This window comes from Ammodytes marinus (genome assembly GCF_949987685.1).
Source record: "Ammodytes marinus genome assembly, chromosome: 22".
Classification (NCBI taxonomy): Eukaryota; Metazoa; Chordata; class Actinopteri; order Uranoscopiformes; family Ammodytidae; genus Ammodytes; species Ammodytes marinus.
This window is the reverse complement of record NC_137226.1, coordinates 7,603,893-7,623,998: the sequence shown is the minus strand read 5'-3', so window position 1 is coordinate 7,623,998 and position 20,106 is coordinate 7,603,893. Positions and strand designations below refer to the sequence as shown.

At 41.2% G+C, this 20,106-nt stretch overlaps 2 protein-coding genes across 2 annotated transcripts; both read right to left on the bottom strand.

Moving 5' to 3' along the window:
- Positions 1–82: 82 nt before the first annotated feature.
- scyl2 (SCY1 like pseudokinase 2) lies at positions 83–12,410 on the bottom strand. Its single transcript, XM_080051274.1, has 18 exons — positions 12,272–12,410; positions 10,392–10,588; positions 10,040–10,197; positions 9,344–9,488; positions 8,914–9,063; positions 8,427–8,648; positions 8,027–8,143; positions 7,770–7,895; positions 7,347–7,523; positions 6,354–6,476; positions 6,014–6,127; positions 5,765–5,897; positions 5,543–5,661; positions 5,343–5,443; positions 5,021–5,081; positions 4,797–4,874; positions 4,570–4,692; positions 83–3,169 (listed from the first exon to the last, which is right to left on the bottom strand). The coding sequence occupies exons 2-18, from the start codon at positions 10,566–10,568 to the stop codon at positions 2,534–2,536; spliced, it is 2,760 nt and encodes a 919-aa protein (XP_079907400.1). The 5' UTR covers positions 10,569–10,588; positions 12,272–12,410; the 3' UTR covers positions 83–2,533.
- Positions 12,411–13,013: 603 nt separating this feature from the next.
- depdc4 (DEP domain containing 4) lies at positions 13,014–19,064 on the bottom strand (the record flags this gene model as incomplete). Its single annotated transcript, XM_080050827.1, has 9 exons — positions 13,014–14,618; positions 15,646–15,724; positions 15,909–16,034; positions 16,255–16,397; positions 16,583–16,833; positions 17,185–17,380; positions 17,469–17,620; positions 17,912–18,335; positions 18,989–19,064. 9 exons carry the CDS (start codon positions 19,062–19,064, stop codon positions 14,419–14,421), a joined length of 1,647 nt encoding a protein of 548 aa, XP_079906953.1. The 3' UTR covers positions 13,014–14,418.
- Positions 19,065–20,106: the final 1,042 nt, after the last annotated feature.

The window sequence follows — 20,106 nt, the reverse complement described above, 5'->3', positions numbered from 1 at the left end:
AAAAATACTCTCTTGGTCTGCTGCATCAATTTTCATCCTTTTATTTTGTTTCAAACCTTTCAACATAAGTCTGACAATGCTGTAAGAGTGAAATGCCGAATCAGTGAAGTTAAACATTCTTCAATCTAGGGCATTTAACCATCAGTTTTATAAATCTTTTTATGTTTTTAATTCATGAATACTGCGTTGTCATCCGGGCAGGTTTTAAACAATGGTTCACTTTTGACAAGATACCCTTTTAACCTCAAACCAAACTTTGATGTAAATTTAACACTGCCTGATGGTGGAAATTTGATAAATGTTCATCAATACTACCACGTCAGCAGTACACCGTCTAAATTAAAGTTTGATTAAGTATTTGAAGTCCATCGCACACATAACGACCACACTTCATAGTATAAGATTGTGTACTTTCCTTTATATGTACATATTTTCATTGAACAACCTCAGATACCAGCACCTTAACACATAAAACAAGTGCCACACAACAACAAGTATAGGACAGCAGTGGTATACAAACAATCTTGTAGAAGAATAAGCTTTAGTTTTCTGCTTTGGGATTTCTCTGTGATTAAATCAAATCAGCCACACTCTGTATGCCAATCAACAGATGAAGACGCTCTGATCACAGAATGATTTGTAGACTTGTAATGTCAAAAAATACAGATCCCGACGAGTCAAATTCACTTACCAATAACACTGCCATGCGGCCCGGGGAGTGCACACCCTGTATAGGTGGCATGATTATACAAAGACCAAAGTTAACCCAATAAAAGACGTTCCACTTCAGCATGTTAACAACAATCATTGTCAGCAGAAACACAGTGACCAAGGTGTGTCGAAAAACCTTAAAATTGTGTGATCCTTTTCAAAAAAATTAAGATTTAGAACAAGTACACATTAATGTTTAGCTGTTCAGAAAATCTGACAGACCTACATAATTACCGGAGGTCAGTAGAGATGAAGGTAAGGACGCATTGACGGCCGCTTGAGCTCAATCGATACGCACTCTTGACAACAGATTAGGATTATTGCACACAACTCATCTAAGGCCTCCATTATCACACATACAAAATGCCAAGGCCTTCACAGAGCAAACCATTTTTTTTAAATAACTATCTATTTACACTTCATAGTAATATAATCAGCAGCACATCTTGACAGATCAAAGGTATTTTGTGGAATTCTTAATCGTTGTACAAACTGAACAGGCATTTCAGTGGGATATGTGAAGTAAAATGTCATTGGTCACCGGAAACCCATCTCAGACCATTATTTAAAAAAAGATGCTAAAATCAAACTTTAGATCTTTTGTGGTCAATTTCAGTAACATGCGACAGAGCAAGTAACTTTCGGACGCAAAAGCCAAACAGCTGATTAAAGGAGAAAAATATTAACACTTGAGTAACAAATGGGTTGCTGTCCGTCTGGTTTTACACATGGACCCACGTAAGGCACAGTAGCCTTAGCAGTGCATATGGTCCTTCCTTGGTCATTAACATTAGCATCTTGGTAAAAAGACACTGCTGTTATAGTTACTCCACACATCCTACTCCAGTTAATTCATTCATACTGCCATGTCACATGTGTGTGTGTGTGTGTGTGTGTGTGTGTGTGTGTGTGTGTCTTTCCAAAAGAAGGTGAAATGGTATTCAGCAGCAATCTTCCAGACCCGACAAAACTAACCTTTCCCTTTTCAATATGCTCGCTTAGCTCAAATGAAGTGACGAGAGAAACAAGCCTCAGAAAATGATGAGAGAAAAAGACGAAAGGAGGGGAGAGACCACGCTGGATCATCAGTCCAATTTGTGTCCACAAAATGGACGTTCCTGGTGCTGCAGAGAAACAGTTACCATGGTGACGGACCGCAGTGGGGCTACTTGGTTTTCCCTGTCTAAACTGCAACTGTGGGGTTTTCAATTTTCACCAACCCCTTTCAGATTTTTTTAGACATTTTGGTGAATGCAGTATTTGTATTCAAGCTAACTCTCTGATCACTTTAGATGTGCAGCAAATATTCTGGGGGAGAAATAAATAGTAAAGTAGCCTGAAACTGAGCAGCTATGAAGCATGGAAGCCATTTTTTTTCAGCCAAATTCTAAGAGATGATTCTGGTGCAACTTGTTTATAAAGTGAAGTCCACCCCATTCATCATGATATGATAAAACAAAACCTGCCTGAAGAAAGTTGAGTTGGGATTCATCTCAACCCATTTTGGGCTCACAGGAATGTCAAGTACAAAACAGTAGGAAACCCCCCAGCATTTAAAGAACACAGCATAGAAGAAGTACTTCCCACCCCAACCTTTTATCCTTCCAGTCAAGTAGAAACGGCTTAATTTGCCAGCTAACTGTGGGTGAAAGTCACAATTTAAACCAGGTGAGATCGGATTAAAAACACAGACAGTAACACCCTTGAAACAATTTTAAATCTTCACATTCAATCAGTGTCTTGTTCTATAGGAATTTTAGGCTCTTTCGTCCCAAAGTTATTAAAAGAATATATTTGATCTTGCAATCTTTTTAAGTTACGTTTAGCCGAATAAGTCTTTCAGGTCATTGTTGACGGATGAACTATGTTTAATTCCACTTTGGTTCGGGCTAGGGGCAGCGGCAGGTTGAGAAAAGTTCTGCGGGCTGAAAAAGGGGTTTGCTTGCATCCCAAACCCGGCGGGCACTCCTCCCATACCTACTGACCCGCCCTGCATCGGAGTCTGAGCGTTTTGGGCCGAACCGTACTGATTGAGCCATGGGCTGCTGGTGCCAGGTGGAGCCTGTGGTTGGCCCATTTGGTGGAGTGAGACTTTGGGCTGGCTGGGTGAAAAAAGACTGTCCAAGGCTGACATGTTGGGAGCTTTATTTGTCTGCCCAATGGGTCCTTGACTGTGTGTGAGAGATCCAAAGTTTGGGGTGCTGGTGGTGGTCGCCATGCCGCTGTAGAGGCCCGGGCCGGCGGGCCTCATGCCCATAACCATGCCTCCTGCCTGGAAGCCCATCGGCGGGTTGAAGCCGTTGGAGACCGGGGTGCCCATGGAGCCCAGCATGGGGCCAGAGGAGGGAAACCCAGAGATGGTGGTGCCCTGCATGGGGGCCGGTCGTGGAGTGTTGGACATGGACAGGCTGTTCAGAGATGTCATGTTGTTGAGAAGGCTGCTGGTCAGATCCTTAGTCTGCAACGTTAAATGGAGGTTAGATTTATCATCACAACAGCTGTGTACTCTTGAACACACTACCCAAGGAAATCTAAAATAATATCAGGTATAAAGTCGTTCACAAAAAAAGTTAAGAGCTGGCTAAAAGCAAAACAAAGTTGTATCCATTTTGAGACTTATTCTACCATGATGAAGATAATGCTTGTTTTGTTAAAGGAGAAGTAAGTGAGATTTTTTTGTTAATATACTCGTTAATTCTCTCTATATTCATACAGCAATCACTTCAACACTATGCACAGTTCATAACACAGGTATCCCAGTAATTCAGCTTTGCAGTAATTGCCAGATAAAATTTTGAGTATCCCGCTCGTTTTTATCCAGTCAGGAGAAAGAGCTCTATAAAGAGGCGGGTCTCTGTGCCCGTGAACGATGCCTCGCTGCTCTCCATCGCGGCACTATCTAACGAAGACGGCTGCGAGTTCATGTGGTGGTGACGTAGGGACAGGGGGACTACGAACTGCAGTCACTGACAGGAAGTTAGCTAAAAGGACCATATCACTTACTTTTTCTTTAAAGATCTTCTATTATACTACTTTTCTGGTCTTAATTTCTTGTTAAAAACTGCTATAGAGCAACCTGACATGAATCACATCACAAAAAACCATGTAGATTTTCGGGAAACTCTTCCTCTCATCTGAGCGAGCATAGCAGTCTCTCTCCACACTCGGCTTTGTGCTTCTCCGCCCCTCCTGCAAACCCCACTCCGTTGGTTACCTTCCTTCCGGAACACTTTCAGCAGCGCGCGGGAAGATTTGAGAGCAGGAAGGTGGGGGCATGGCCGGAGCTTGCCTGAGCAGCATTACCATACATGGAAACATCCGCTTTTCGTGACAACAAGAATATCAGGAAATTCTGAACCGATTTGAACACGTGATTTCTCGACCGGCTGCCCTAGTGTTTAGTGCTCTGCACAGCCACCCCAGACGGTCAGCAGGGAATACGTCTACATGCATGTACGTAATTATTTGATAAGCTAGTATGGTTAAACATGACTATAAATCATTATAACAACGTTTATAGGTCATAAAAGTCAAAAAGTATCATAGGTCCTCTTTAAGTGATATGTGTGATATAGTACGTGTGTTGTGGTATATGTATTTTATTTTAATGTATTCTGCATAAGGTTTTAGCATGCTTATCATTGAAAGCATAGTGTGTTGATTAAGTTGCCCAAATAAGGACACAAGTTGTAAATTAGCTAAAGCTTTAAACTCTAAGGAGCAGCTCATCAGTTGCATTATTTGTATTGGAAATATTTTACCAAACGGCATCGTCCCCATTAATAAAATAAGAAAATAAACCATCAGTGTTAGAGCATGAGCACGTGTTTTTCGTACACAGTTGTTTTCAGTCGTCACCTTTGAGTTGTTGGTGTTGGCTGGTTTGATAGCTAGCGGTGCTAACGGCTGCTGGTTCTTCAGTTTGGCTGCCTGCTCCTGCTCCTTAGCCAACCGCTGTTTCTCCTCCAGAGTCAGAGACATCTAGGGAGGCGCAGCATAAGAGAAACAATAAGCACATTTGACTGTATGCTGAATACAGAAAGGGCAAAAGAGTTGTCTTAAAGACGTATGACATGTTTCCATACTCTATTAGGATGTGGGGCTGTTGCTACGGATCCATTCTCCTTCCCATTAACCCCTGTGCTGCCAAACATGTCATCAATCTGAAAGCAGGGAAAAGATGAAATGCACTGCAGCAAACGCAGGTAAAACATTACAATTCCAGTCTTTTTCAGCAACTTTTAGAAAGGCAGGATAAAATGTGTCTTCAAATATGTCAGTAAATACAGTCAAATATTCGACCTCTCACCTGGTTGCTAGTGCTAGATGGGCTCTTGGTCTCTTCTGATTGGTTCCCTGGGTTCATACTCCTGATAGAAGAGGCAAAAATTAACTCAATCAGGAAGCGGAAGAAATTTGAATAGAGAGGCACTTGTGCAAGCCTGGTTAGTCATCCCATTATAATATTCATGTGGCCACAATCAACTGATAATTGCTTTTTAAGACATATTCCATTATCCTAGATGACCTAGGGTATATTATCCCTATCAATATGTAAAACGATTTTATATTCAATCAGAGAGAATAGAATGAGGCTGTAGTACAGTGTGATTTAAAATTGTGATAGACACCTGTGCTGCTCCTGCATGCTGTGCAGTTGCTCCAACTTGGTCTTGTGTTCAGCTTCCATTCGACTGAGCATGTCTCGAATAACCACCATGAACGAGTTAAACTGAAAAAAAGAGGGATATGTTAACCGCAAAATAAAGATGAAGGAGAGAATGTTTTACATTTGCCCAGGGGTTTGTGTGTGTGTGTGTGTGTGTGGTACCTGATTAAGGTTGAGATTGTTGTCTATACTAAGAGAGACAAGGTGCGGCAGGACTTTGGAGGCAAGGTGCTCTTTGGGGATGCCCAACTTCTTGTGGCTGAAGGTGCACTTGTAGATTCCTTAACAGAGCGGTGGCAAAGGCAAATAAGGACTCATTAATAAGCTCAACTGTTCTACCACGAGTAGAAACTAAGTGGAGTGGAGAGTTTCAATTTGTTTTACCTAGGATACCCATGAGAACTGCTGGTTCTCTGGAAGGGATCTGTTGTAGGAAGGGCAGGATCTCATCGATGACAAACCACTTGTCTAGATATTCCAAAATCTTCCCCAGACACACCAGAGAGTTCACTCGAACCTACACATTGAAGAATAACAGTATTAGACCAGTAGAAACACCGCCAAGGTATTAATACAGTGAAATGTTTTGTATGCAAGGTACAAGTGAGCAGAAAATGACTGATAGAGACTCACAGCAAGTGAGGAGGTTTGTAGGCAGGATGATTTGACTCGAGGGATGAGGGCATTCTTCATGGACGAAAATTCAATCAGGTTGGCAAACGTCGGAATGATGGTCAGGCACAGCTCCTGCTCGGCCAAAGATAATATGTTATGAGATCTGACATTTGTAATGACGCCAAGTGCATTCATTCTTACCAATCTCAAAAGAGAGCTAAAAAAGCAGGCAGAAAAAATAATAATAATATTATTTATTTTGCCACCATCTACAATTGATCTAGTGGTGACTTTTCTGGTTAATCTCAACAGGACCTCATATACTAACTAATAAGCCCAAGAATGTTCCTCCCTGTACCTGGATCTGAACAGACGGCGCTTCCAGAGCTCTGTAGACCATAGGCAGTACGCTGTTCTTAATGTCCTCCGCCGGGGTCTTGGTCAGAAGCAGGTCCATCTTCTGCAGGAATATCAGCAGGATCTGCACAGCACAGGCACAAAGTTAGGAAATCAAGAGTCAAGAGCAAGATAATTCAATGCCATTATCTACAGATGGTAAATGTAGCAAGCAGACGTTAAAAAGTGCTTCAGTGGCTTTAGTTTAGCTGTTAGTACTACAGACAGCACGACGCACACAAACTACGTAAACGAAGCATATTCACAGCAGAGACCACTCACCATATTACTAGCCTGAAGAAGCATGGAAAAAAATACAGAGAAAAGACAGTTCTTGATAAAGTGACAGGCCTAGCACAAACAGAGCATGCTCTTTGGTCGGTTATATTTCACTTATTATTCTCACTTTAAAGTCTCACATGCACAAATGTCAAAAGGGGGAGAAAACATCATGCAAAGGTTTTAAAGAGGGCAATATGACTTTTCTGAGTGTTGTTGTCAAACTCAATTCTGTTAAAATGAGTGAATATCGTCTCATGATTGGCTACCTATCTGTACTGTGTGTGAGCTTAAAAAAAAAGCTGGTGTTAATAAACAGCCTGGGCTCTGTAAACGGACATGTAAACAAAGGGTACGTAAACAAGGCGGGCCCACCGTATAGAAACATGGGACGTTTACAGAGCCTAGGCTGTGTATGAAATGCACACACACTATGGAGAGGTAGTGGATTGTGAGGAGATATTCGCTGATTTTGACTAAGATTGATTTTGACAACAAGCCTTCTCCAAAACTGCTGACTCCACATTAACTGTGTACATGTCATTACTAGATTGCAAACATATGTTCACTGTCAGACTACAAAAGTAATGTTGAACACCGAGGAAAATCAACTTTGTTTCAGACGTGTGTATAAGCATCAGTGTATGCTGTGAGATTTGTTTTTCTTTGTGTCTACCTGAACTGGCTCTTGCTGCTTGAAAACAGGCGTGAGGTCGGGCAAGACCAGACGCACGTATTCCTCCTTGGTGCACTCCTCGGCGATCAGGAGCACATTGGGCAGCACAAAGGGAACCATGTCCGGGTTGACAAACTCAGAAGTCAATGCCGGCAGGATGCGATATACCACCACTCTCTGAGAGAAAGAAAAACAGAATGTGTTCCAGAAGACATTAAGGGAGCATAAACATGAACTGTTATGAACTGTATGTTCATGATGAGTGCATTGGAAAACATTTGAACAAAACCAGAATATTAAAAAAAATTAACATTTTCCAAGAAACAGTGCCGAAACTCGTCTGGGTTTGTGTATGAGTGTATACACAATCTAAACAGAGAGCATGTGTGCTACACTTCCTATACAAAATGAACAAGAAACTACCTTGGGCAGTTTAGGCAGGACTTTGGGGAGGCCTTTGTAGAACTGGGACTTCTGTAGGTTGTCCCGTTGGAAGAGGGAGTCAAAGTACTGCAGGGTCACGGCACCCACGTCGTCAAAAAATGGAATCTGAATCGTACACGGAAAAAAGAGCAGAAAGTCAGCAGACAAATACCAAAATGATGCACATACTTTGCAAATATGCTATTGTCTATTATTTCATGTCGTAACCATAGAATGTATATAGAAGCACTGCGAACCTTAGTCATCTGGTCGGCATCCGGTCGGACGTTGGGTGTGACGCTGAGCAGCATTTTGACATGCTCCCTCACCTCCTCTGGGATCTTGTTCAACAGTGCCGGAGTCATGGTGCTCAGCTATACAATGGACAAACATAGAGAGAATGGGACAGACAAGAGAGGAGGAGAATACAATCAGTCTTTTGATTGGTAGTAGTAATACAAACTTCAGAGAGCTGAGCGTGAGAAAAGAAAAAGAATAACCATGTTTGTAATAAGAAGCACGTTGCAGTGCACAGGTTTTTAAAAGTGCTAAAAAAAAAGCACAATTCTTATAATAAAATAAATAAAAAAGATTAATGATCCTTCGAATCCATCCAGACATTCACCATGCTCCCACATATGGCACGCCTGCACTCACCTGGTCCAGTTGCCTGCTGAAGCTCTTAAAGATGTCATGCTTGTTGACTTTGAACACAGGCTTGCCCTCATTGAAGACAGCGTGCATGACCACACCCAGAGAGTACATGTCGGAGGCCGAGTCACAGCTGACGGACAGGATGTACTCGGGGGCCAGGTACTCAGGGTTGGGGAGGCAGAGTGGAGGGAGGTTGGGCTCCCACTCTTTACACGTGTACTTAGGCTGAAAGAGGATGAAAGCATGAAACATGACTCTTATAAAAGGTGTTACAATACTGCTAGAGATTATTTGGATAGGCAATAAACTTGGTAGTAAGCCCCCTGCCTGACAGACAGACAGACAGACAGACAGACAGACAGACAGACAGACAGACAGACAGACAGACAGACAGACAGACAGACAGACAGACAGACAGACAGACAGACAGGAAGACAGACAGACAGACAGGAAGACGGCTAAAGGAAACAATAGTCTGCCAGCAACACACCTCAGAATCTGATGGGTTAGCGGAGGAGATGCTGAAGTCAAAGCCCATGATCTTCCAGGACCCACTCTTGTTGAGGATGACGTTCTCTGGAGACAAGTTGCCGTGGACCATTTTAACTCCACTGTGGAGAAAGGACAAACCCTCTGAGATCTGGAGAGAGAAGAGAGATAGAGAAACGCAACAAAAATAAATGCCAGGAGAAATTAGAGCAAGTCAGATAAAAGCACATTTTTGGCTTTTGAGTCAACCTGTACGCCCAACTCCCAATATACTGTATATATTTTTTTTTTTCCAGTAGTCCCTTTTAAGTTTTTATACTGAGCATTTACTGTTTCCTATTGTAATGCCAGATAAAATCAAATGTCCTCTATTCATCTTACACCAAAGCAAAGTCCTGTGATAGATCAGTGTGATGGTCCTGCACTCTCACCTGTAACAAACCGTACTTGGTCTCCACATCGTAGAGTTTGTACTCCTTGATGTCGTTGGGCACGGGAGTGGGCAGGTTCTCCCACTGGCCCAGCACGTTGGCCAGACTGGCAAACACCGGCTCTGTACAGAACGCCAAGCAGTCTCTGAGGACCAAATACAGAAATAACATCAGTCTGACTTGAAACAACTGCTTTATATATGTTGACTTATGGAGAACGGGGAAGTATTTTGAATTTAGACCTGCCTTGGGTGAAAGTTAAAGAAATGCAACATGGTGAAAAGAAAGTAAGCAAGCATAAGACAGCCTCAACCTCATGTTGCCCTCGGGAGCCATATATTATTCAGGTGGCTAGGCTACGGAGTCTTTTGATCATGACAAGCCTCTGCTCACATATGCACATACAAGACAGGCAAATCTGTTGTACATGTTCCCCTCGATTGTCAAGCCCCTCTTAAAGTTGTGACTCATTAAATGTGTCCTTTGTGTGTGTGTGTGTGTGTGTGTGTGTGTGTGTGTGTGTGTGTGTGTGTGTGTGTGTGTGTGTGTGTGTGTGTGTGTGTGTGTGTGTGTGTGTGTGTGTGTGTGTGTGTGTGTGTGTGTGTGTGTGTGTGTGTGTGTGTGTGTGTGTGTGTGTGTGTGCGTGCGTGTGCGTGTGCGTGTGCGTGTGCGTGTGTGTGTGTGTGCGTTACTCACCGTGAGTCTTCTAGAGGATGCTGCACAGTCAGGAGACGTGGGTGACGCAGTCTGGTCAGCTGTTGCACTCCTCTTTTCAGCGAATCAATGATTTGGTCCTTGTCAAATTTCTGATACTTATCAATCATCTTCTTATCGAACACAAACACTGCCACTTCCTGGAGGGTCGCAGACAAACAACAAGGTGCTGACGTTAGCTTAATCAAGTCTCACAGGTTCTCACGGTGTGCAAAGTCCTTATTTGAGTTCAACAACAGCACAAGCATAGTCAGTCGTCTATCTATTTATATCCAAATGTTTTTGAATTGGAGCTGGCGTGGTCAAGGTAGGATAATGACATACACACACATACCTGTTTAGTAGACTTCTTGGTGCCATTGTAGATTCTCCAGCACATGCCAGGACCACCGCTGGCAATATGTCGTCCAACCTCAAACTCCCGTGTCACTGGGTTGCCCATGACAGCACTAGTGACATCCGCCGTCACCTTGGTGACGGTGCTTTTTAGCTTGTTCAGCATAGACTCCATGTTCAAGCCTGACCTGGCAGCTGAAGTGGATGGCAGACCACACAGGACAGGTAAGCAGTTACAGAAAAGCACTATTTCCTTTAGCTAATAAGTAAAGTCCAGTCACTCGAAGGTCAAAACAACAGCAGCCGTTGCAATCACTTAAAGATGCAGCTGTAGCCTTTCTAGCCAAGGAATTCCTTCAACAATCCATTAGACATGCACTTAATGCACCTGCTTGGAAATTTGCACATCATAGTATACACCGGTGCCCTGCCTGTGCTGACTGAAGAGAATATCCCAAGCTGTCCCCAGACACAAAGAATGACTAAGAGCCACATCACTTTAAGTTACTCTTTCAAAATACTTCAGTGACTTGAAAAAATGTTAGGCAACAGGAAGTCAGACAAAGAACAAAGCTGATGGTAAATTTACTACATTTTCTAAGCGAACATTCTCTTCAAGGTTTTATCCGTCTTTGAGTGAGCTTTGTTTAAAAAAGTCTATGAATTGAGATACACGCGGTACAGTTTGCATAATTAATTCATTTAAATATTTCTCCTGTTTAAGTGGTCAAAGTACACTGCACCTTCATCAAAATATGTAGGTCCATGTGCCACCACTTGACCTGCCAATTATGTTGATGAGACTATACGCAGGACACCCATATTTAATGCTGAATATACTGTAACACCGCACCTCTCTCAAGCTCAGTCACTTATGTGTGCTCAGCCAACTACTGTGTGAAAAGCCAGAATAATGAAACAATCTGATGGCTTCTGTTTTGTCAGTATTTATGGATGGGTGGGCTGGCCAAAAAAAACAACAAAAAAAAGTGCAAAAAGGAGCCACGATAGCAGATGCAAATATATGACCACAAGATGCAATTATTACACAGTATCCTTTCTTTGTCATATGCACAACTAATACAGGTGCTGTCATTTGCAATAACGTATTTAAATCTCAGTCCCTCATTAACAATGCAACATACAAAGTGTGTGTATGTAAACATAATGGACGTGTATTCAGGTCTTCTGGCCTGAGGGGTGAAGCTATTTCAGACTCTGGTGCTGCGAGACCGGAAGGATATAGGTTTGAAAGGTGCATTCGCCAAAGAGTAACGATATTGTTATAACGTTATATTATGCTCACTGTAGTTTGTTAGGTAGACGGTGGCCGGAGGAACAACGGGGGTAAAAGTGAGAGCAGCGTTTTGTACATTCACCTACGCACACGCACATCCATCCTAGCACAGTTAGCTGGCTAGTTAGCCGTAAGGACTCCGGTAGTCTTTAATTTATTAACAGAAGCTAAGTAATATGATCGACACTGGACAAGCTATTCCTGTGACGTTAAACATTCATTTCAGCCTTTGTGTCAAAGCATTTAAATGTCATGTGTCGCTGATGATTGGGAAATAGATTGACGTTAGGCTAAAGTTGATCGTCTTGTTTAGCCTGAACGCGAACATTAAAGCACGAGACACTATCGTTAGCAGTGAACAGTTATCTTCCCAAACAATGTATTAAACTCCTTGTCTACCTATGTAGCTCTTAGAAGCTGACATCATCGTTGCAGCCTGTTTGTTACGGTGAACGACTTCTTTTTACAGGTGGCTACCGAGCCCAAGCTAACGAGCCAACAATGCGCAAGTAGAGTGTGGCGTTGCTGTCATTAGAGTCAAAAGACCCAAACTGTCACTCCCAAACCCTCCAGCTACTTACCTCGATATGAAAAGGGCTCTCAGTTTTACTCCTAATATAAGTAGACTCTCAGCTGTGAAACACAGCCCCCATGTCTTCTAGTTGCACACGAAATGAGGTGGCTTGTTAGTACGCTAGTGAAGGAACAACCTACTTCCGGGTTTGTTGTAGAGTCAGGTGTATCAACGTCATAATTTTTTTTTTGTTTATTCCTTCCAATATATTGCAAAGTCCTATAGGGACATGGTCTAATATATTTTATTTCCCGTTTTTCGGGAATATTTTAATTTAATTAAAATAAATTGTGGGTTATTTGACCGAGATAACGATTTAATTCATTGATCATAATCGTGTCAATGTCGTGTCACATAATTTGGTGTAATAAGTGGAGAGATGTAAACATTAAAAATAAAATAAAAAGTTAATTTTAACTGCCTTGTGTTTGGGGACCCCTTGCAACCACATCAAGGACCACTGAAGGACTCCAGTACACATGCAACAAAACAAAAGAAAAAAACTCACAGCACACTTTTGTTTGACATCAATACAAATTTTATTAGATGTGTTATTCCAACAGAAAATAAAGCATGTTTCAGCATCATAAAGTGCATTCTAACATGATTTCATTGTTTGCAAAGAACAAAAGATGCTGACTGGAATGTGATTATTCTGTAAATTACTCAAACAGAGGCATCATGCTTACTCAAAGATGAAATTAGTAGCGTAAAATATTATTAAATCACTATTCATTAGGCATATTATTTCAAAGGCCACCTTTCAAGTACAATCCTAAAAAGATACAATTAAAAATACATTTGACCAAGGTACTAGAACTTAAATTTAAAGTAATGTTCTGTCATGATCTCAACATAACTGCGTTTAATATTATGTAAAGATATACCTTTTGTTTTTCTCGTTATTACGTGAGTTTTATTGTTTTGAAGATCACGAGATGATTACCTTAGTATTACAAGATAACAGCATTAAGAAATAATTGCAAGCACAGCCGTCCATGGCCTCCATAAACCTGAGCTATGGTTAGCCCGATACATTATAGTACCCATTCTGCTTTCATTTCATAATAGTTTTAAAAATATTTAAAGCAACATCGGTCTTCATCTTTAACAATAACAAGTTACAAACTGTTGAACTTCATTCAGCTACATTAGTGTTGGGTTTACCAGTATTCTCCCTTAACCACACTGCAGAATGCTACATTAAAAACGAAAACAAGAAACAAAATGGCTATTAAATTGATATTCTTCATGTGATATGCAGAAATATTAATGCCTGATCAAAGTGCACAGCATTACTTCTGCCACAAAAAAAAAAAGCTCTTAAGGACAACGCATTCAAAAATTATCCAAATACAGTAACCATACCCGCAATTACATCAATTAGCCCACAAGCTGTAAATTGCAGTGTAAAACAGCTGGTTAGACAGCCAATCCATTTTTTTTTCAGTAGTCCCTTTTAAAGTTTTTATACTTAACATTTACTGTATTCTATTGTAATGCCAGATAAATCCAGCACACAAAATCAAATGTCCTCTTAACATTATTCATCTTAAAAATCAGTGTATGTACAATTAAAATGTACAATGGAAAAAATATGTCCTCACACAAAATGGCTCACAGGCTCTCATTTTATATCATAGTTGTGCTGATATTTCATTATTTATCAACTAGTGCAAAACCCTTCACAGCTATAATTACGCCCAGGCTTGAACAAACACACTTATACTGTATGTCAGATAGATAATGCATCCAATGATACAGGACAGTAAGTACTATGAATAATATTTTTTTTAAAGCAAGACCAAACAGTCTTATTATCTCCATATATACGGTACCTCAACTATTGTAGGCCTCTTGTATCTTAAAGGAATTTGGGGAAGCCACAGCCATGGCATTAATCTGTAGCAGCAACATTTGTATTCATTTAAGGAAAATATGCTCAGATAGTCACCTAAATTGTTAATTCCTCTCTACATCTAGACCTAAATTAGGAATAGAGGTATGACTGAAAATTAGTTTTTAAAGTAACAACTATAAAGCTATGTTTATTTAATTCTTATCATTCTTCGGTGTAAGTGCTGTAACACCGTAAAAACTGGCTTTGTGAAGTGCACCCAGGGAGTCATGCCAATACCCTGTAGTTTTTATGTTTCAGAAGGTGCTGGATAAGTGTTGGAGGAATACCACGGGGTGATGTTTTTCAAACTCTCTGAGCAGCCTCCTCCTCTCCTTGACAGGTATGGTTTTGCTGGAGGATATGTCTAGTAGAAGCTGTTTGAGGCTCTCCAGGGTGGTAGCCTCGCGCTGGTCCTCGTACTCCTGTGGCGTCACCTGCTGGCAGAAGGTGAATGCTGCAACACACAGTTCGGAAGAGGCAGTTAAGATTTTTAGTAGAGCATTAACACAGTGGTTCTCAATTATTTTCTGTCTAGGAGACAGAATTTTTTTTCGAACCCCCCCTAAATTGAAATACTATTGAGAACCTGCTAATATTTATTTATCTGTACAAAACCACTGTATGAGTTTCTGGCACGAGCATTCTGCATACAATACAATCACCTTATTATCAAATTAGATGTTAGATTATAAAATTAGCTGAGATAAAAAATTCAAAGTTCAGTTTATTAGCTCAATTTGTAACATTTAAACAAGACTACTCAGTCTGTGTGAATCTCAGGACAGAGAAACAAGAGCAAATGATTCACTGAGGTTTGCATTTAATTCAAAACATTTTAAAACTGTAAACATAGTTAAGGTGGTGTTTTTTTTATTATTATAGGCCAATAGGCCTTCTGTCATGCGATAACCAATAATTCATTAATGTTTTTATTAGTCTACTTGCTTGATTTCTTTTTAAATAGCCTACAGAGACACGTGGACAAATTTACTGCAAATCGTGGCCTTTCGCGCGGATATGACCATACACAAGCACACATCGCGCTTGCTAGCACTTTGAGAAGCACTGATTTAACACATTTATATTGGGTGTACCTTTGGAGCAACAGTGCCACCATGTGGCCATTTATAAATCACTTAATATTTTGGGTCAGAACCATTCATATGTTGTGGTCTAGTTGGATAATAAATAATTTGTGTATATTGAGCTGCAGGTCTGGATAGAGATGCATAATAATTATAATTTACTATTAATTAATTCCACAATTGAGGATGGTGCAACTATCTTGCAAGAGATAGTTACAAACTGGACATTTAACCTGGATGTACAGTAGTGCCACAGATAAAGGACTGAACTTGACATTAATGTGTTCCTGTGTGCAGTTTAATACATACAAAGTTTGAAGGGTTCTGAACTTCTGTATCTTTGTAACTTCTGAGTGTTATTTCAAGGGGTGGTTTGATGTGTAATGTCCGACTTACTGGCAATTGAGTCGGGGTCTTTTCCCTGCTGCATTGTCCTCAGTGTCCCCCTCACAGCTTCAATTAGGGATGTGGGAGTCTGGATTCATTACAGGAAGAAAGAAAGAGTAAAAGGAATGTTTTCGCTATAGTGACAAAAAGGCAGCTCAATTCAAATTACATTTTCTATTAAGAAGTTCAGATGATTTTAGACATTTATGCTGGTTTTTAAAACAGCATGCTAGAATGTAAGTGATAGCTGAATAAAAAAAAATTAAGTTTACCTTGAAGAGCTCAGTGCAATTGTCCATTAGAAAGAGCACCAGGGTTTCGCTTTGGAATCGAGTCAATTCAAGATTCTGGACAACTGCTCTCTGGAAAGTGCGGCAGACCAAAGCCCTGTTATCAATCTGAAAGGAAACACACCAGAAGGTCAAGGATAGATTCAAACATATGACCACTCATTCAACTTTGGAAAGAAAAGTACAAAAAAGCAACAAACACATAAAAAAAGTAGTTTAAAAATGTACAAACATCAAAAGCTGAGTATTTTCAATAAACTGAATTTCTTTTTAGGCTTAGAGGTTGCACGGTAAGCTAGAGCTAACAGTGTGGTTTGGTGAAGAAGACCTGTTTCTGAAGACGGCAAGCGTCTGGTTGAGCTGCTGTGGCCATGAAGGCCAGAAGTCTCCTGAGTTCATCTCTCAGGCTCGTGTCCAGCAGTCGGAAGCACAACTGAGATGCTTTGACGGCATCCTGCATCTGCCCTCCGTCTAGAAACAAAAAATATATATGATTTTACCCAACGAGATGATCACTCGTTTATTTTTATGTAAATCGTATGTCTAGTTTGCCAGAATGAGTTGTCAAATCTCTCCCCCCTCCAGTTTTCAACACGACACAAACAAACATAAACCATAAAATCACTGTAACCTTATGCAACCTTATCATGTCTCACCCAACAAATGCAGAATGGCAGCGTGTATGTCCAGGTGGCGTCCTGACAGTAGTGGGGCTTTCTCCTGTCCACTGTAGTACTTGGCAATAGTGTCAAAGAGCAGCCTCTTTTGGCCTGCCATCTGCTCTGCCTGGTCCTCCTCTGAAGACGCAACGCTACCATGTTGGCTGAGCTGTTCCCCGGCAACCACGATCAGCTGGTCTGGAAAGAGCTCTAGGCAGTCTGCGGCTGCCGACAGCCACCCATCCAACCTTATCAAAGAACAACGTTTAAAAATCATGTCTACTGTGCAGAAATATTTAGAAAATGTCTGCACCGAGAGCGGCTCCAAAGCGTTTTTGCGTGCGCCAAAAAAAACATGCATTAACACAAAGTTGATGACCAATTATGAATGAAGTGTCAATCATATCGCATCAGTGTTGATGGAAAATTTGATAAGGAATACACACGGTTGGGTTAAGTGCACAAAAAGTTTGGCTGCTGCGTTGCTGCTCGACACTTTGAAATGCGCGGACAAGACGGGCCGGTATAGACATTCAATTCGGTGTATTTTAATGCGAGATGCTTTCAGTGTACACTAGGGGTTAATAAAGAGCACTGACTGTGGCAGATGAAGGCTGTCGGGCAGCTCTCTCTCCAGGCATGTGTTGGAGATAACCAGGTCCTGGGAGGCCAGAGAAGCTCTGCAGGCCTGGAGCTGGACCCTGACAGGAGAGGTCAGGATACAGTCCAGCATGGGCAACTCTACAATCTGCAACAGCTGCAGCAGCGTCTGCCGCTTCCAAACTTCATCCACCGCTAGGGAGGGAGGAAAGAGTCTTAAATCATTGAGAGAAAAATACCTTCTGTCCAACATAAAGTGTTTTGGGCACTAAATCAGTCTTACCAGCTTTGGACAGGAAAGCGGAAGTAGTGCGGGTTGTGTTTCGAGATGGAGACAAAGTTGGTCTCAGGTTGATGGTCCTAAGCAGTCGCTCAACCTTCCTGTCTGACGGTCCAACAGCGAGGGGGTTAGATATGGTCCTCACTTCCTTCAGCCTCCAGAAACAACAGGAAACATTATGGTCATTCATTAACACTTAGCACTACTCACACAGGATTAGTTTTAACTTTAACTTCAGAAATTCCTATTACTCAACTGTAATGCTGCCTTTTAGGCATGCTAAAAGAACAACGATGCCATATGAACTACATACCAATAACATATATTCCCCATGCTGTATGTATGTATGTGTGTGTGTGTGTGTGTGTCTCATTAAAATGCACTGTTAATCTAAGCACCACTACTACAACATATCAGATGGGGGGGTTTTAAAGTTTCCAACCAACCTCAAGCTCTTTTTCCTCTTTAGCTCCTGTTCCTCTGGCAGCATATTTTCGGTGTCACTATTGCACTCCTTCATGGCAGAATGAGGTATGCCGTTATATTCCAGAAAGCGGTAAAGGCTGCAGCTGCTGTCCTCAAAGGTCCCTTCCTTGTCCCTGCGAAACAGCTTGGTACCCACGGGCTGGAACACCTTGGCCTCCATCAGAGCCTGGCACAGTCGGGCGGCTTTGAGCCGGGACACTTCACTGGTGCAAAACACCACATTCTGCATCAGGTAACTGAGGACGGCATCCACAGCGTCCGAGCCCGTGAAACACTCGGCATGGACGCGCAGGTGCCTTCTACAGCGGCGCACCTCCACCTGGCTTTGCAGGGCCTGGATGATGTTGTGCCACAGCTGGGTGGCACCGAAAGGCCCAGAGAACCCTATTCATTAAGAGAAACACGTTGTGGTTAGGGGAAATTGGCTCAAATGATATGATTTGATTTGATGATGAGATAATGTTTTATTTGACAGTAGCATATTCATCATTTCAACTATAAACAGCAGTGTAGCATATTAGTTATTAAGTAGCCTATATTTACTCAAGAAGTGGGATCAAAGTGCAAAGTTGAGGTTTTGAGTATTTTCCCGTTTCATGCTGCTTTCCTCATCGACTCCTCTACATTTCGGATGGATATATTGTGATTTTGAATCCGCAACATTTATCAAACAGAAAAGCATATCTTAAATTGCATTAAAAACATAATGTAGCCTATCGCTACATTTCCTCAAGTGAATATCCACAATACTTCCTACACCACTTCTGGAAACCATGTGAGGACTCCTCAAGGACAATCCCTTATTGTCAGTTTCCCTAAAGTGTTAAAGTCTGGTCTGTATTCTGTGACATTTTAACCGAGAAAAAATTAAATCAGAACTGTCATGGGCTCTAACGCTCTGTAGGCTACTGCCAATGCTAGACTCGAAGCCTCGGTATTTATTTACACAGCTGTGCTTGGACTTTGTGCAGTTGTATTGTACAAAAGTTGAGATAAGCCACCCTGAGACCTATTAAACGTCATTATTTTGATCTTACCGTGCTGTAAGTTTTCACGAAAACTTCTTGTTTGGCTGTTCAACCTCCTGAACCGAGGAGTCAAATCAACCGCCATCGTGAGCTCTCCCCGTGACGTAATACATATTCTTCTTCTTCTAATAAACGTAGCCGACAGAAAGCTGTATGCTGCTACCTACAGGCTGCGAGCGGCTGTGAATTTAGGCTATTTTATACAAAATGCGCATAAAATTAGTTTTTCAATAGTTTTTTAAAGAAAACCATGTATTAAAAGTCCTGGAAACACCAAGGAACAATTATATATTTTAATACATTGTTTCATGTATAGCCAAGAACTCATTACAGTGGACAGCTAGCCAATTTAGAAACGTTTTCTTGAAGCTTTTTTTTTTTTTTTTTTTTTTTTACTGTTAAGGGTAAGAAATCTGACTGATTTTGGTTGTAAATTAATGCAATTTATTTGATGTCCACTGTCTAAATTAGGCTTCTTCAGTAAAGGTCATACCATACTACTGTTTTAAAGGCCTCTGGGCTGGATAAGAGCCATTCTAGCCAGGTTTGTGAATTGAGGAAGCTATCAGCACTCAGGGTTCCAGCTTCAACCAAAGGGAAAGACATCAATGTCATTAGCCTTGCAGCTTGGAGCCAGTAAATGTATGAGCACCTGCTGCATTGTGTACACAAACAGGGTGTGGATACAGAAGATGACACCGTCGTGTATAGCTCATATCATTCAACTGGTCAGTTAACTCCAAATTGGGATTCCTTGTGACTCATGTCCTTGCAAGAGGGAACAGATGGATGACGAAGGAAGTAAAATACATGAGAGATAAACCCTCTAGAAAATGTTGAAATTGTCAATAAAATGCACTGAAAGGACATGCAGACAAAAGCCATTTTTGATATGGTGTGTAAAAGAGTCAATATAGGGCACATATTTATTTACCTATGTATTAATTCATTCATATATTTTAATTATTGTAAAAAAAACAATGACTTTAAATGTAAGTCTGTCCAATTTGTTTTCTACTTGGTGTCATCCATGTTGTGTTCATTCAATGGATTCCACGATAAACTATACACTAAAAGTCACATGACGTTGCCCACAGTTCATGCTGGCAAAATAAAGACACTTGAGA

Excerpts from the sequence above, each read along its gene's own strand:
- scyl2 (XM_080051274.1), bottom strand. The coding sequence starts at position 10,568 with ATGGAGTCTATGCTGAACAAGCTAAAAAGCACCGTCACCAAGGTGACG. Across the intron at positions 5,662-5,764 it reads AGTTCTCATGGGTATCCTAG|GAATCTACAAGTGCACCTTC; the intron begins GTAAAACAAATT and ends CGCTCTGTTAAG. Across the intron at positions 4,875-5,020 it reads CATCTAGCACTAGCAACCAG|ATTGATGACATGTTTGGCAG; the intron begins GTGAGAGGTCGA and ends CCCTGCTTTCAG.